The sequence below is a fragment of the Hypoxylon trugodes genome (genome assembly GCF_022578975.1).
Source record: "Hypoxylon trugodes strain CBS 135444 unplaced genomic scaffold F4822scaffold_7, whole genome shotgun sequence".
Taxonomy (NCBI): domain Eukaryota; kingdom Fungi; phylum Ascomycota; class Sordariomycetes; order Xylariales; family Hypoxylaceae; genus Hypoxylon; species Hypoxylon trugodes.
Window position 1 is genome coordinate 541,441 of NW_026250022.1, and position 14,490 is coordinate 555,930.

Sequence of the window (14,490 nt, forward strand, 5' to 3'; positions counted from 1 at the left end):
GAACTTGTGTTGGGTACGTATTCTAAGTTTAGTATATGCTAATGGTTTAGAGCTGATAGAGTGGTGTTTACTGGTTTTGGAGTACAGACCAATAATAGGTACTTATGCCTAAGATCCAATATCCTGGATCCTCCCAGTGAATAGAACTCTGGCATCAGGAGATGTCGTCTTAACTGTAAGAGTGTATCTGCTAGAATCGATAATATGATTCAAAGGCAGATTCTCCCCAGGTAATAGCTAGGCGACTTGGTATATGAAATGTCTTTTATATTAAGTTCTAGTCTCCGTTCCTTACTCGTAGATGTCTTCGTCAAGAATGCCTCAATATACCGAATTATCCCCTTATTTCGATTACATATTCGCAAAACACTCGACATAAGCCTCGCCATTAGTTAGACTCTACTCAGTACTCCCACCATCACATCGACCCCCTCAAAGGTTCAAGTCCCCCTCACCAACCCAATGCGAGCCGCCGGCACATCTATATCCACCCGCCTGTGGAATCCACTCATACCCAACAGGACATCTTCCCATCCGCATAAGCATCTTCTGAGCCTTCTTCTCCCTCTTCATCTTCTCTTCCTTTTGTTTGCGCTTGATTTCCGCGAGTTCACGTTCGATACGCGCTTTCTCTAATTTCCGTAATTCTTCCCGCCGCGCTGCTTCGTCTTTCTGTCGTTGAACCGCTTCCTCCTGCTCGCGGACTTTGCGCGCGAGTTCCTCAGCTTGACGTTGCGATTCGATGAGTTCGCGCTGGCGCTGGGCGGCAGCGAGTTTGTCGCGTTCAAGTTGTTCCCAGACTGCGTCGGAAACACCGGCGTCGCGGACGGCAACCGGTGGGTTCTCGGGTGATCCGCCCGATTCATCGCCGTCTTTATCGGTTTTAGTTTCGACCTTCTCTTTGGGTTTAGACTTTGGTTCCTCATCCTGAGTTTGGTCTGTGTTGATCGACGTAGAGAACTTGGGTTGGGGCGGCGGTTGGAAGAACTGCTCTTGTTGAGTCGGTGGCGACGAGAATGTAAGGGGGTCCAAGTTGTCGGCTGCAGCACCTCGTGCCGTTCGTTCGTCAATCATTTTTTGAACCACACCTATCACTATATCCTCGGGTACCGTTCCGTTCGGGTCAGGGTCCTTCGATTTCATTATCTTAGAAAAGATAGATTTCGCAAGTGTTTGTACGTCACGAGCATTACCCCATGATTTGGTCCGACTTAGTATCCCAAATTGACTTAGAAGTTTGCTGTCTAAAGTTGGTGACGCTCCTAGGTCCTTTGTATCCAGTTTTCTTTTCTGTAGTTCTTGTAGAAGGAGGCCTCGACAATGACGGGCTGGAAGGTTGCCGAAGGATATCGTCTCTGGGAATCTACTGGTCAGACCGGGGTTTTGGTTCATAAGACGATTGATGTCGTCGTCATAGCCAGCGAGTACTGTAATGTTCAAATTAGCAAATTATGTCTTGGGAAAAAAAAAAAAGCGCCTCGAAACTCTGGGATTTGTCAAATGACGTCGTGCTGCTATCCCTGATTGTTTGATATCTCACTTAAGATATAGGGAAAGCGGAATGTTGGGTCAAGGAGGGATGTACTTACTAACTACAAGCTTGTTATGATAGCGTTCTTTGGTGAGGCAGTCGACAATCTCATCCATTGCCTCCTTAGCAAAGTGCCCCCCAGAAAGCCTGTATGCCTCGTCGACAAAAAGAACCCGCCCAAGGGCTTCATCAAACTTCTTTTGGACCTTAGGACCAGTCTGTCCTACGTACTGACCGATCAAATCAGTTGCAGAACAGTCAATTACTTTTGCTTCGGCGAGGAATCCCATATCGTAATAAATTTTGCCCATCTTTCTCGCCGTCGTGGTCTTGCCGGTTCCTAGTAAATAGCACATTAGATCAAGCTCTATATCATTATATCAGAAACACCTACCTGGCGGTCCGCGGAAAAGGAACCCGAATGGAATCTGCGAGACTGGGTCCATTTCTCTAGCTTTCATATTCTGGGCAACTTGTTGATAGCCCTCCAGTTGCTCCACGATATCGTCACATCCTATAACGTCCTTAAACAGCATGCGAATATTCGTTCCAGCACGTTCACCTCTGTCAAAGTCGGGATCGATATCCTCGGGAGCCAGTACATCGACATTCTTGGCTCCGGGAAACTTCAGCGATATTCGTTGTTGTTGACGCTCTTTAGCCTGGTCTAGGATGATATCCACTTCACCCGCGTTGCCAAAGTTAGGTCTATTTCGCGCGCGCCGCAGAACATCCATAACAACCCTCTTGGTAGCTTCATCTGCCTTGAAGCCTTGCTGCCTCAGCTTAAGATCCAAGATTTTTCTAAGTTCATCGTCGGTAAAATCTTCGAAGACAAAGCCTGATGCAATCGGAAACCGTCTTGCTAATCCTGGGTTAACCTTCTGGAACATGTCTTCCATTTGCTGTCTGTAACCTAGTAGCAAGACGCATCTATCCTCAGTAGCAGTGCTCTGAACCTCGGCAACGATAGTGTCGATAACGGCAGTTTTGTATGGATCACTAGCACCCCCAGTGTCTGATAATCCACTTGCAAGCGAGTAAGCTTCGTCGATGATAAGGACCTTCCCTTTAGTTGACTCGAGGATGGCCTTGGTGTTTTTCTCGGATTGCCCAAGGGCACCACCAACGAAGTCAGCCGGGTTTTTAATAACAACTTCGCCATTAGATAAAAGCCCCAGCGCTTTCAGAATTTTGCCGTAGAGTTTCGCAACGGACGTTTTGCCAGTTCCCGGGCTTCCAATGAATACCTTATTTAGGGAGCAGTCGACCAAAGGCTTTTCCTTCATCTCGCGTTTATAGTTGGCTTGGAGACGATCCACAAGTACTGATACCGACTGCTTGACAGACTTCAAACCAATCAACTCTTGCAGTTTCTGCCAATCCTTGTTATTGGAGAATTCCTTGCTGGGTTCAGGTCCTACAAGGTCGATTTTCTTGAGTAGAAAGTCGTCTGGCACAAGCCCATTTCGTCGCTCTAGGTGGAGGCGGTTGGCCTGTCCTCCAAATAGTCTTGATAGCACATTCTCGACTTCGCGAGCATTGCCGAATCCCTCTCTTCCCCGACCGCGGCCGATTCGGCGCGCCACAATCCGCATGTAAAGTCCTTCGGGTCCGTCCTCGATCTTCATAGGCTGGTTGAATTTCTTCTTCCCCAATTTGTAGTTGAGAATTTTCAGAAGCTCGTGGTCTTCGTAGTCCTGGAAGTCCATTTGAATGGGTATGCGGCTAGGAATACCTGGGTTATGAGCAAAGAAGGCCTCCATCTGTTTTCGATAACCGGCGAAAACGAAGACAACCTTGCCTGTGAGATTCTCAATCTCTGCAAGAAGGAAGTCGAGGACCTGTGCCCCTCCGAAAGAGCTACCAGACACAATTTGGTACGCCTCATCTAGGAAGAAAACCCCGCCACCCTTTTCGAGGATTTTGTCGATCATTGCTTTACAGCCCTGTATACCGTCATTGGCTAGCCGAGAGCCCGTAGTCTCTTCGAAATGTTCGCCAGGGATCGCTCCGACGGAAGATAGAAACTTCGCGTAAAGTCTGGCGACCGTTGTTTTCCCTGTATAAATATTAGTACCCTGACTGCCCGATTTATCATAAGAAGGTTCTTACCAGTCCCGGGGTTGCCGAGTAAAGCGGCTCCAAGTCTCTCATCCTTGGTGTCCGCCCCTTGGCGAAGGAAAGTATCAATCTTCGCCTTGATTGTTAGGAACTCTTTCTTCACGCTTTCTAACCCAATCATCTTGAATAGAGAGTCAAGTGCCTCGTTAGAGACATTCTCGAAATCCTTTTGATGTTTCCAATCTGCTTCAGCAGATGACGGCCCCGTAGAAGTAGGCATCTGATTGTTTTCATGGCTCGCCTCGGACATATCATCGTCGCCGTCCGCTTCTGATGTTGGCGTGTTTTCTGTTGGAGGCTGACTGGGGACATCGGTAGGGGAGGAAACGTCGCGATGATCATTCTTATTTTGACTCTTTCTGGGCTCAACTTCATTGTTCTTCGTGATTGGCTGTGGTATGGGCTTAGCACTTCTCTTGGGTTGGATAGGGTTATCAACAGGTTTCCGTGCTTGCTCCACTAGCTGAGCAAGCTCGACACGATGCCTCTCAAGAGTCTGTTGTCTTGTTCTCTCTTCTTTGGCTTCCTGGATAGTTTTCCTTTGCGCGGCGATGCCATCCTGAATAGCTCTCAATTGCTTCGCGTATGCCTGTTGCTTTGCCTGTCGATCAAGATCGAGTTCTTTATCCCTGCGAGCTATCCTTTCCTTCTCTAACTTCTCGCGCCAGCAGACTTGGCAAGTAGGCGGTGTCTTGTCTGAACACCGCCATTGAAGCTTGTGATCCTTGGGACAGACATCTTTTAGAACTTGGCTGCAAGGCATTTTTGAGTGGTCAACTCGCAAATGGCATCGCATCGGACAGGTATGCTTGCCACATGATAGCGGCTCGTTGCATGGCAACTCACATCCTCCGTCAGGACAGTGCTGATCAAAGTCTTCCGGGGAACGAGCTATAAATGTAGTCTTGGGGTGCTTTTCGCATCTAAGCGGGAATCCATCGTAGATTTTCCCATCGGCTTTCAAGTGATCAAAGAGCCGTGTCCATTCGTCCCTGCCTTTTCTAGCATTCATGAATGTATTGGCGTTGCCGATCATGATCAGCGCGTCTCTAGCTCTAGAAACTAACACATTTAACCGTTCCGGAGCAGCCATGAATCCAATATCACCATCCTCATTGCTGCGAGTCAATGAGACAATAACGACGTCACTCTCCTCGCCTTGATAGTTGTCAATGGTGGACAGGCGAATCGGCTTCTTATTTACTTTCGCACTCGCTTTTGGCAGAATTCCGGCTTGAACCAGATCGTGGGAGTCGATATCGCTGAGTATTGGATCATGGTCCTTACGAAGTTTATTTCGAAGCAACGATAGCTGACCCTATGGTATGTCGGTAGCTAGTTGGTGCATGGATCGGGGGGTAGACTTACGAGATATGGTGTCAGTATAACTAGATGGTCGGTCTTATAATTCTGTTGACCCAAGTAGCGAACACATTTCAAAACCATTTCCGCCTCGAAGACATTCTGTTTGCTTGACTTTGCGCCTTGATCAAGTTTGTCAACAAGGACGTTACTTTTCGCTTCGAGTTGATCATGATTGACAAATATGACGCTATCTTGGAATCCCATGAGTGGTGGCCGATTCTGCGTACCATTAGCGTCTTTCAGGGAAGGGTAGTTGTGTTTGATCAGAGCTGAGATCTCGGGCCTCATTCTATGTTGGTTCAACAAAGTACAATGAGGTCGTCCCTGGAGTATAAGCCTTTCGAATAGAGATCGATTAAGGTCATAACCGTGACCAGCTTCTACGGTAAGTCGATAGTTTTTCACCTTCGGCCGAAGCTGCTTGTGATCTCCAATCTGGATGAGCTGTTTCGTACTTGGACCCATGGCGGCGAGAATATCTAAAAACTGGACTTAGTAATCATCACAGGGTTAAAACTAGCGGGATAATCTATGCTTCTCATCGTGTTTCGTGTGGTTATAACTTGTAGGGTCTATAGACTGGGAAAGAGATGAAAACGAGAAATGAATGGGATTGGCGTAGACATACGACTTTCTAAGATTTCTCCCGCCTCCTCAACGATGATGATACCGGGTGTAGCTTTTCGGATTTCCTGGGCGTACATCGAAGCTCCAGTGGTAGTGCAAGCGATAACGCGCTTGGTTTGAAGGATTTTCTCATCGTGTTGCTTTCGAAGGCTCTGAAGCATCTCCTGAATTTTGTTGAACTCTGCGACTCGTTTTGTGAGAGCGGCAATCCTTTCCTGTCGAATCTCTCCCCTCCACCGTTGGACCTTCGCCCATCTGTCTGCTTTCGCCATGTCCCATATCGTCTTGAATGAAGTCTCGGAGTTTTCATTAACAAACGGGCCAGGTTTCTTGCCACTCGCCCAACGTTTGAAGAGATAATCTGGCTGCATCGTGGTACCCCTTGGCCCGACGCGTACTTCGCCATCGTCCGCTTCCGGCAGCGCAAGTGCATCGTAGAAGCGGCCATCCGTTTCGGAAAACTCGAGGTATTCGAGCAGTTGGGAAAATGGTATCCTGTCCTGTAGGTAATTATCGAAATCCCGTTCAATGCTCTCAGCAAGAGAATCTAGGTTTGCTTTATGTGAGTCTATCAGTTCATATCGCGTCCTTGACGTCCGGAAATTGCCATGCCGCTGATTTTTCAAGAGAAGAGGCTCAGTCCTGTTAGTGCATTTTGATCCCAACCGAACGATAACATCCTCGCTGATACCAATGTCCAGCAAATCTTCTAGGAACTGGTCCAATGCATGATTAGTGTATGACAAAACAAGTAATTCCTCGTCTGTATGGTCAAGCAGTATTTTAGCTAGGATAGCTCCAACCAGGGATTTTCCGGTTCCTATACTATGGCTTAGGATATGGATTTAGAGGTTGGGTCTGGCGATCACATACCTGGTGGGCCTTGTATCTGGCATGTCTGATATTTCAACCCATATACAAGGGCCTCAATTTGTGAAGGGTCTAATTTGATCTCTTTCGCTATATTCAATAAGCCCTGTAGCCTAGAGTCTGTGGCCAAAGGCCTTTCAAGAGCTTCAATCATCTGAACAGGTTGGATGGTAGACTCATGTGGATCCTGCGAGCGAGCCAGAATATCGTGGTCGAGCTCAATGTCTATTTTCTGCTGCAATTCCCGCAATATCGGCTCGTATGCGAAAATAGGAGTAGAAACAAGCAAAAAATCAACCGGGCCTTCTTGAAGTGCGGAGAAAACTTCCCCCATGGTATCTGCACTGGTAAGTTGTATACACAAATGAGGAAGATGGAGTGCAAGATGGTCCTCTTTCCTGTCGACTGTAGCGAATGCTAGGAGGGTCTCGTTCTTCATTAGACATCCAAAGCTTTGATGCCTTAAGAATCCCGGCGTCCTGGTCAGCTCATTCTTCCTCTGCTCAACAGATGCGTGCGGCATTTCCAGGATGTCGTATGAACATTTGAGCACCAGGGTAAAGGGACGGTGATCTTTCATCGATTGCTTGTCGATTGAATCCAGAGTAAGATGTCTAATGATCATGTTTTTCCAACTTGGCTTTCGATTTCCACCTTGCATGACTTTCAGGTCCTCGCGCATTTCAGCAAGCATATCTTCCCTAAGAAGGCGAAATTGATTGTCGAGATGGCTATATGCACGATCCACACTGTCTACCTCAAATGCTGCCGCAGCCTGCATGAAGAAGGCCCTTTCAGCAGACTGTAGCTCGGAGCGTGTAGGAAGGATCGATATGTCGTGGTAGTTCACCAGGTCATTGTCATGCCGACCTCCTGGGCTGAATTCACTGATATGGTCGGTATTCGTCCTAGACTGAGAATTTAGAACCAACGCTCGAATCTTTTGGAACAAGGCTTTAGCAGTCGAAGACCCCGAATCCTCCAGAGTATCATCCTCCAAAAGCGACTTTGCGGTTTCCCGGTAGGCTAATGACTGCGACGGGGGCAGTATTATTAATTGTAGCAGCAACCAGGAAAAGCCGTCGACTGCTTGGGGTTCGAGTCTTTTGTATTTGATCTGTTGAATGAAGTTTTCCCAGAATTTGGGTGGGTCAACCATGACCAAGAGAATCTGATTTAGTAGTTCTCGGTCGCCACCCATCCTCAGATCAGGGTCTGCGAGGAACTTCAGAAGGTTTGAGACAGATGTATTTGTGAGTTGCATTGAAACGCCGAAGATGAGTGATTTGTGGAGGGCATCCTGGCCGCTCTTCGAAGTAGCCAATCTCTCAATACAATCGGGCTTATCATTTCTATTAACAATGGATTCGAGGAATCTCCGGGCATCTTCAATCTTTCCGATCTTCGATTTCCCCTCAAGAATGCCATAGAAGAATCTGTCGAGCATTCGCGACCGAAAATCTTCTTGAGACGACATTGTCGTTACTGTCTGTCGTTTGAGCGACGTTCAATGGGAACAAATTTAGCAGAATAAATTGTATCAAAGGTCAACAATGGACATAAATATGATGTGGATCTGGAAGAGTCTGATTAGGTACTTAGGTAGGTAATAGAGGTCGATATATGGCAAGGCAGTGTTTCTCGTGGCTCCTCTCGAGTTTTGGAGTAAACAGTGTGGGCGGTCGGGGTCCCGCGTTATCTCCTAATATCCCAGCCAATCTATTTCCAACACGCTGATGCGTGTGTACTCGAGTGCGTATACCACAGCCTGACCTGCGGCCGCCCTCTTAGGGACGGACACTTGGACTTGACGCCTAAATATGTTGTGTTACAAAGCCAGTCGGCAACAATGATAACTTTTGGGGGGGGTCTCTTTGTCGGATGTAATTGGGTGATGGTCAACAGTGCGACGGAAAGCTGCATATTATCGACCGTAAGAAATGGCGTGCTTGTAGCCAACGGATACTGTGTTACTGATATATGACAGAAACATAATGCCTTTTCTTCCACGTCAAGATCAAACACGAAACCAAACGGAATCAACCCCTTCGCTTCTGGTCATTAATCCACATTTGACATTCTTGCAAGGATTACCTACTCAAAAGACAATGTATCGTGGAAGAGGCTCAAGTTCATCTCGGGGTTCATGGCGTGGTGGTGGCTTGGGTGGTCTGAGCAGAGGCGGTCGCGGCTCATCGTCTGATAATTGGCGAAAACGAAATTCCGGTAATGATAGTACAGACCGCACTCCTCGAGCCGATTTCAACGACCCTCCTCGAGGTCGCCTTATCACGGAGATAACTCTAGATGGAACTTCGACTCACGACATCCAAATGCAGGATGCGAGGATCCGCGAATGCAGATATATAGCCTCATACTCCCTGGTAGATTCGCAGCGGTCCGAAATCATCATTCCAGGTATCAACTCATGATTAATACCCATTTACATGTACTAAGATAGCAGTTAGGACAACCGGCAACTTGGAAGCCGCCCCAGTTGCCCGCTCAACTCCCGGGTGATCATGGTGACTATCTTCGAGATCAGAATGGAGCTCGGTTTCCCGATCGTCCTATGCAACCGTCTGTTCAGTCTCTTTTTGCTTTGAATAAGGAATTTGACCCATCCAATGTTGATGTAATGGGTTGTGCTAGCTCATTGGGAGACATTCTTCGCTTTGTACGGTCAGTTGAGGCATCGTTCAGATTTGACGTTGAAATAATTGGAAACACATTGTTTCTTGCCCGCAACTGTCGGGACGAGGTCATCCCTGACGTTCGTGGATTTGGCCATTCATTTCTTGATAACTTCACTTCTTACCAATTTGGAACAGAGGAAACTAAGTCTCACCAACGGATCGTATCCTATACCTTCGGCGGACTAAGATGTCTTGTTCGTTTTGAGTGTGACGGTCATTTTGACACTGCCGCTAAGTCAATCGAACCGGATATCTCGGACCTTTCACAAACAAAATTGTCCGATCCAATTCCTTCTAAGCCCGCTGGGATAGCCATACCTCAAGATTCAATTCTCGAAATCAAGACAAGATCACAAGCCGGTGCCCCCATTGATATGAGCGAACACCTTCCCAGGTTGTGGCTTCGACAAATCCCCAATCTCATTGCCGCGTACCATACGCGAGGCAATTTCGAAGATGTCCAAGAGAAGCACGTGGCAGAAGACTTAGTCAACTGGGAAATCAAACACTGCCGCGAACTCCGCAAATTCGCCGCAGTCCTGCACCAACTAATCGTCGAAGTCAAACGGTCAAGTCATCTAAAACTAGAGCTCTGCCGAACCGGCTCTGGGCCACTAGAATTGAGAGAACAAGGCGGGAAGGCTCGGGAAGTACTCCCCGCTGATTGGAAATACTTGTGGGCCAGGCAGCATCCGGGGTGGAAGACCACCGGTGGCCGTTTGATTGATGAAGACGATGACGACGATGATGATAGTTATCCTAGAGTCACACCCCGCAAGGATGAGGACAGCGAATCAGAAGACTCTGATGATAACTTCTCGTTGGATTACACGGCCTGCGATGCGCTGTGCGGGTACTGTGGTCATTGTGCCTAAGGACAGCAACGTTGGTGGCGGGTGACACCGTGAATTTTGTTTGCACTCGTGTGCCTGCATGATGAATGTCAATTGGGGAATGATTAGGATAGAAGTCAAACGATGAAGACCCCTGAAATAGTAACCAATCGGTAGCCTACCGTCGTTAGTACGGAACTTGAGAGGTAGTGGAAGTGGGTAATTGATGATGTTTTTCTTAGGTTAACCCTCAACGGTCCCAGCCGCCAATTTTTTATCTTCACAGTAGATCACACGGTGCTTCTTCTTAGAGTTCACACAGTCAGCTCATAACTTAACCGGGTTCAGGCTTTATAGCGCGTCTTCAGCGCCGTAATAGCAACTACGTTCGGCGACATGGTTAGGGCCAGCGGTGCACTCGTAGAACCCGCACTAAGAAGAATTATCAATGATCATTTATTACCAAACAACACTTCAATTATACCTAATGGAACGACATCATATGCTTCCCTATCAAAGTCTATAAAAGTCTCCTAGCTACATAACTAACCCTCAGAAAACCAACCTCCTGGAACCAAAGCAAAGGCATTGAAGAAAGGCTAGACGATCCTGTATGTAAGTCATGCATATCGTGCGTGTAAGCTCAAGACAACCAGCGCGCCCTTAGAATGGGAATGTTGCAATGAAGAAGGCGGGAAAGAAAGGGATAACCCCGGATTCCCAAAACGACGATAATAGCTTGTCAATCTTTATCAATCTCCATCCCTATCTATCTGTACGATTTCGTGCATCTTCCCAGCCTCCCTCCCCAACGCTAGCCGACTAGCTTGCGGCAACTATCGTAGGATGTTGACCAGTAATACGGCCCAGCCTCGATGCAAAGAGGAAGACCCTGAAGATCGTAAGCGAGCGATTGCTGGGTGCTCCCGACTTCATCTTATTAGCTCAATTGTTGAACATGGGACTTCCTGGGATCTTAACGGGAACTTATAGATTATAAAAACAAGGCTGATATTCTACTTCTTAGAAATCTATTGAGGCTGGTAAAGCCGTTATTGTTACATTCCTGGATACCTAGTAACTGTCTTGAATGCGTAACTACCTACCGGTAGTCAATCCCAGGGATACTGAATTCTGGGCAATTTGATGCGAGGGAGAATATGCGCAGCATCACTTAATTCGCTGTCTCAGATTGGCAAGAGTTGCTAGTACACAATGAAGATTCTGCGTTACGAAGTCACAATGTCGAGGAACGCGCAAGAAGCAATAGTAATGTTCAACGGGTGTTGATATTCATAGTGTAAAGCAGCAATTACCACCGAGCCTCAACTATCAAGCGCAAATTCGCGCGATATGGGATATCATATACAGAAACCCGTCCCCTTTGCAAGCGCCTAATCCGACCTTTCCTATCGTACCATGCCATCCGCCTTCGCCCCAGTAATATCCATACGAAAAAAAGTACATCTAGAACTCGAGTCCTGAGGTTCTAACAGAATAATAGATAGTAGAGAAATAGAAAAGTAAATGATAGACAGGTAAATTGTAATAGCACGTAGACTTCACCTCCAGGTGCTGTGGATCTTGCTTCGTCGTGTTCTTGACGATTTGAGGCCGACGTCCCCGTTTACCATCAGGCTCCTCCACCTTCGCCCGATGCTACTCCTGTCTTTCCCTAGACTCCGGGCACAGTCTTGCCAATCCGTCTTAGAGAGCTTGAGTTTCTCTAGGACTAGCTCGACTAGTATCCGGTCATCCTCTTTGCTCCACCGTTCGCCGTCAGCTTCTATCTCCACTTCCGTGCCTTCCGCTGTACTCTCTTCCCCATTTGTGTTTTGTAAATTGTGATAGTCTGTTCGTTCTAGACCTAGAGGAATTACTTCCGGCGCGATTCGCGCGCGCTTGGGTGTGCTAGGTCGGAATGGTGATTCTTCGGTCTCCTGACTGTTTTCCGAAGAACCGATCTCAAGGTCGCTATCGATGTCGTCATCACGTCCCATATCGTCCTCTACGGCGCGACGTCGCTTATTTACGCCGCGAGGAGGCGCTGCAGACCGCTTAACGACCTTCTTGCGTGGGAGGACGTCTCCATTGGCCTCAGACTTGCGCGATCGCAGGCGCAATTTTAGAGGTGGAAGTGAGGTATGGGTCATTGGTGGTGTAGGTAGCGAGTCTCGTTGCGCGTCGGCATATTGGGGCTCGGGTGTCGCGGGGGAGGATGTAAGCATAGATTGGAGCGTGCGACACGAGCTGAATATGTTTCCGAATGTGCTGCTGTGCGCGCTGCTGGGAGGGCTGGCGGGAGGCGACGCGAATAGAGCGGATTGTAGCCTGGTAACAGGCGGATGCGACGAGTCGCAGGAAAGCGCCGAAGGCATTAACATCTCGGGCGCTTTCCTTAGGAATTTGTTTATGTTGGTTGCTTTTGTTATGCGATAATGCGCTATGGTGTTTGGTCGAGGTGAAGGTTGTAGGATTGAGAGATTTCGAATGCGACGCGCGCGACAGCTCTTTTAGAGTGTAGTAATGCGCAAATAGTTTGATACGTTGTTTATTGCGATTTTGAATGTTTCTATGCGAATATGTTTTTGCGATAGTATATTTTGTAGGAGTTGACAGAAAGTTGTAATGCGACGGAGGTGTGGACGATCAACGGTTGCTGGGAGGATGGAAAGGTGTAAGTGGTGTATGTAGGTGGGAAAGTGGGAGCTACGAGTGGAAGTAGACGGGAGCGGGAGGGCTGGAATAATGGAATAATGCGCCTAATAAGACCAGCAAGGAAAAGAGCAAATCCCCCAGGAACCACCTAAACTAAACCGCCTGACAGGGTTGTACCAGTGGGCCACATGATGGATACGTACCCTTTTACAGTTTAGTATTGAAGGTGTAGGGTCCCAATAGTGGATCGCCCAGGGCATCGACCGCCATCGATTTACAAGGGAGTTACAAGGGAGTTTTAGGTACTTAGATGACGAACCAGGGGGGCATTTCCTTTCAAAGGGTAGAGCCGAGCACTTACATAGCAGTATAGTACATCCACCACACCGTTCGAGATTTCTAACACAACCCTTACACCGTGATTCTCAATTCTCACCGTTAAAATGGGGGTCTTATCCCTGTTATGAATAATCGGGTATTCAAGTACCATATCTAAATCAGTGCCGCTTTAATCTTGTATTATGTCTATTCATTTGTATAATTCTTGCATTGGAATTACTTTACGTACCTAACCCACATGCACCTTTAAATCTTCAACCGTAAACCTCAACGTTAGGAGGGGTAATCCATAGCCTACCTACACCAAAAATATTATTTTCAGCAAGCACAACCGACATTATTAGCAACTCTACCCAACATTCAACCTCTCACCCAGCTGCAAAAACAAGTAAAGTATACATAGGTAGTGCCTAAGTAGCAAAAAGCGAAGTTGTCCTGGGTGAGGCTCGAACTCACGACCTTTGGATAGCCCAATCTAGGAATGGATCATATGAATATGAGACCAACGCTCTGACCAACTGAGCCACCAAGACATTGTTTTTCGAAGCCGATGAATTAATGGTATATGATGTCGATTACATTGTGGTAATTCGGTGGTCAATTTGGAAGAATTTGTCAATTAGTTTGGGTCTAAAGTGCTAGGCTATAGTGATCATTGACCAATGCTAAACGATTGTGGAGCTAAACCTAAATGTTTTAAGTACCATAGAGATATACTGGACTGAGTCAGTATCTATTCGAAGCCTAACCGTCAGAAGATAATTGTACAGACGAATTAATGCTATGTAGTGAGCTTCCAATTAAAACGAAACATGCATAATTGAGTATGACCTAATTTCTACTTGACAGAGAGATCAATGGACTTTTCTATGAGGCCCAGGAAAAGTTATTAACCGTTTAGTGATAATAATTCCGTTTTGCACTCCGTTTGTTGCTCACCAGCATATTTGCATAAAGTACGATTCTAGCTATGAATTAGAACAGCGAGAGCGCTAAGCCCAATATACCATGCGCTATAGCTATGATGTACATGTCTGTACCGCTAGCGTAGGGAAGGTGGACTAAGCCCACTACTCCACTACCCTTCAGAGCCTATCTACATAGTCTTGTAACTTTCGTCGATAACAGGAATAGTCTTTTGCTATAGTCCCATTCCAAGATCCTTTTTGGATTTGGTGTGGACGACTATGTTGTAATATCTAGCTACTATAAGCGTTGAAAGCTGCCCTAGGTTTGACTCTGTAACCGCCCTTTGCGCTTGCATTTCAAAGGGCGTCTTTTTCGAGTCACAGAATATACTATGTGCTTAAGGTACCTAGTGCCCAAGGCAGGCAGTAGTCGAGCGACCACGGGTGTCAGTTTAGCGTAAACGTCTATGCGGTGAAACCCATGATGGGTACATTCGTTATCCATCAGTTATCCATCAAGGTAAAATCGTGGCAGCCGG

The 14,490-nt window shown here is 47.1% G+C and overlaps 3 protein-coding genes and 1 non-coding gene across 4 annotated transcripts; 1 reads left to right on the top strand and 3 right to left on the bottom strand.

Annotated features, from left to right (window-relative positions):
* Positions 1-149: 149 nt before the first annotated feature.
* F4822DRAFT_309204 (P-loop containing nucleoside triphosphate hydrolase protein) lies at positions 150-8,170 on the bottom strand. The gene is made up of 7 exons (XM_051455297.1): positions 6,521-8,170; positions 5,649-6,467; positions 5,024-5,499; positions 3,647-4,973; positions 1,926-3,593; positions 1,590-1,871; positions 150-1,427 (listed from the first exon to the last, which is right to left on the bottom strand). Exons 1-7 carry the CDS (start codon positions 7,992-7,994, stop codon positions 433-435), a joined length of 7,041 nt encoding a protein of 2,346 aa, XP_051311992.1. The 5' UTR covers positions 7,995-8,170; the 3' UTR covers positions 150-432.
* A 455-nt stretch (positions 8,171-8,625) lies between these two features.
* F4822DRAFT_431091 (uncharacterized protein) lies at positions 8,626-10,088 on the top strand (the record flags this gene model as incomplete). Its single annotated transcript, XM_051461422.1, has 2 exons — positions 8,626-8,935; positions 8,986-10,088. 2 exons carry the CDS (start codon positions 8,626-8,628, stop codon positions 10,086-10,088), a joined length of 1,413 nt encoding a protein of 470 aa, XP_051311993.1.
* Positions 10,089-11,316: 1,228 nt separating this feature from the next.
* F4822DRAFT_409327 (uncharacterized protein) lies at positions 11,317-13,017 on the bottom strand. The gene has a single exon (XM_051458651.1). It carries the CDS (start codon positions 12,428-12,430, stop codon positions 11,609-11,611), a length of 822 nt encoding a protein of 273 aa, XP_051311994.1. The 5' UTR covers positions 12,431-13,017; the 3' UTR covers positions 11,317-11,608.
* Positions 13,018-13,474: 457 nt separating this feature from the next.
* On the bottom strand, positions 13,475-13,576 carry F4822DRAFT_t100. Its single transcript has one exon. It is a non-coding gene; the product is annotated as a tRNA-Met (tRNA).
* Positions 13,577-14,490: the final 914 nt, after the last annotated feature.

Coding starts and splice junctions, on each gene's coding strand:
- F4822DRAFT_309204 (XM_051455297.1), bottom strand. CDS start 7,994: ATGTCGTCTCAAGAAGATTTTCGGTCGCGAATGCTCGACAGATTCTTC. Junction 4,974..5,023: donor TTATACTGACACCATATCTC/GTAAGTCTACCC, acceptor GACATACCATAG/GGTCAGCTATCGTTGCTTCG. Junction 1,872..1,925: donor CCTTTTCCGCGGACCGCCAG/GTAGGTGTTTCT, acceptor GCTATTTACTAG/GAACCGGCAAGACCACGACG.
- F4822DRAFT_409327 (XM_051458651.1), bottom strand. CDS start 12,430: ATGTTAATGCCTTCGGCGCTTTCCTGCGACTCGTCGCATCCGCCTGTT.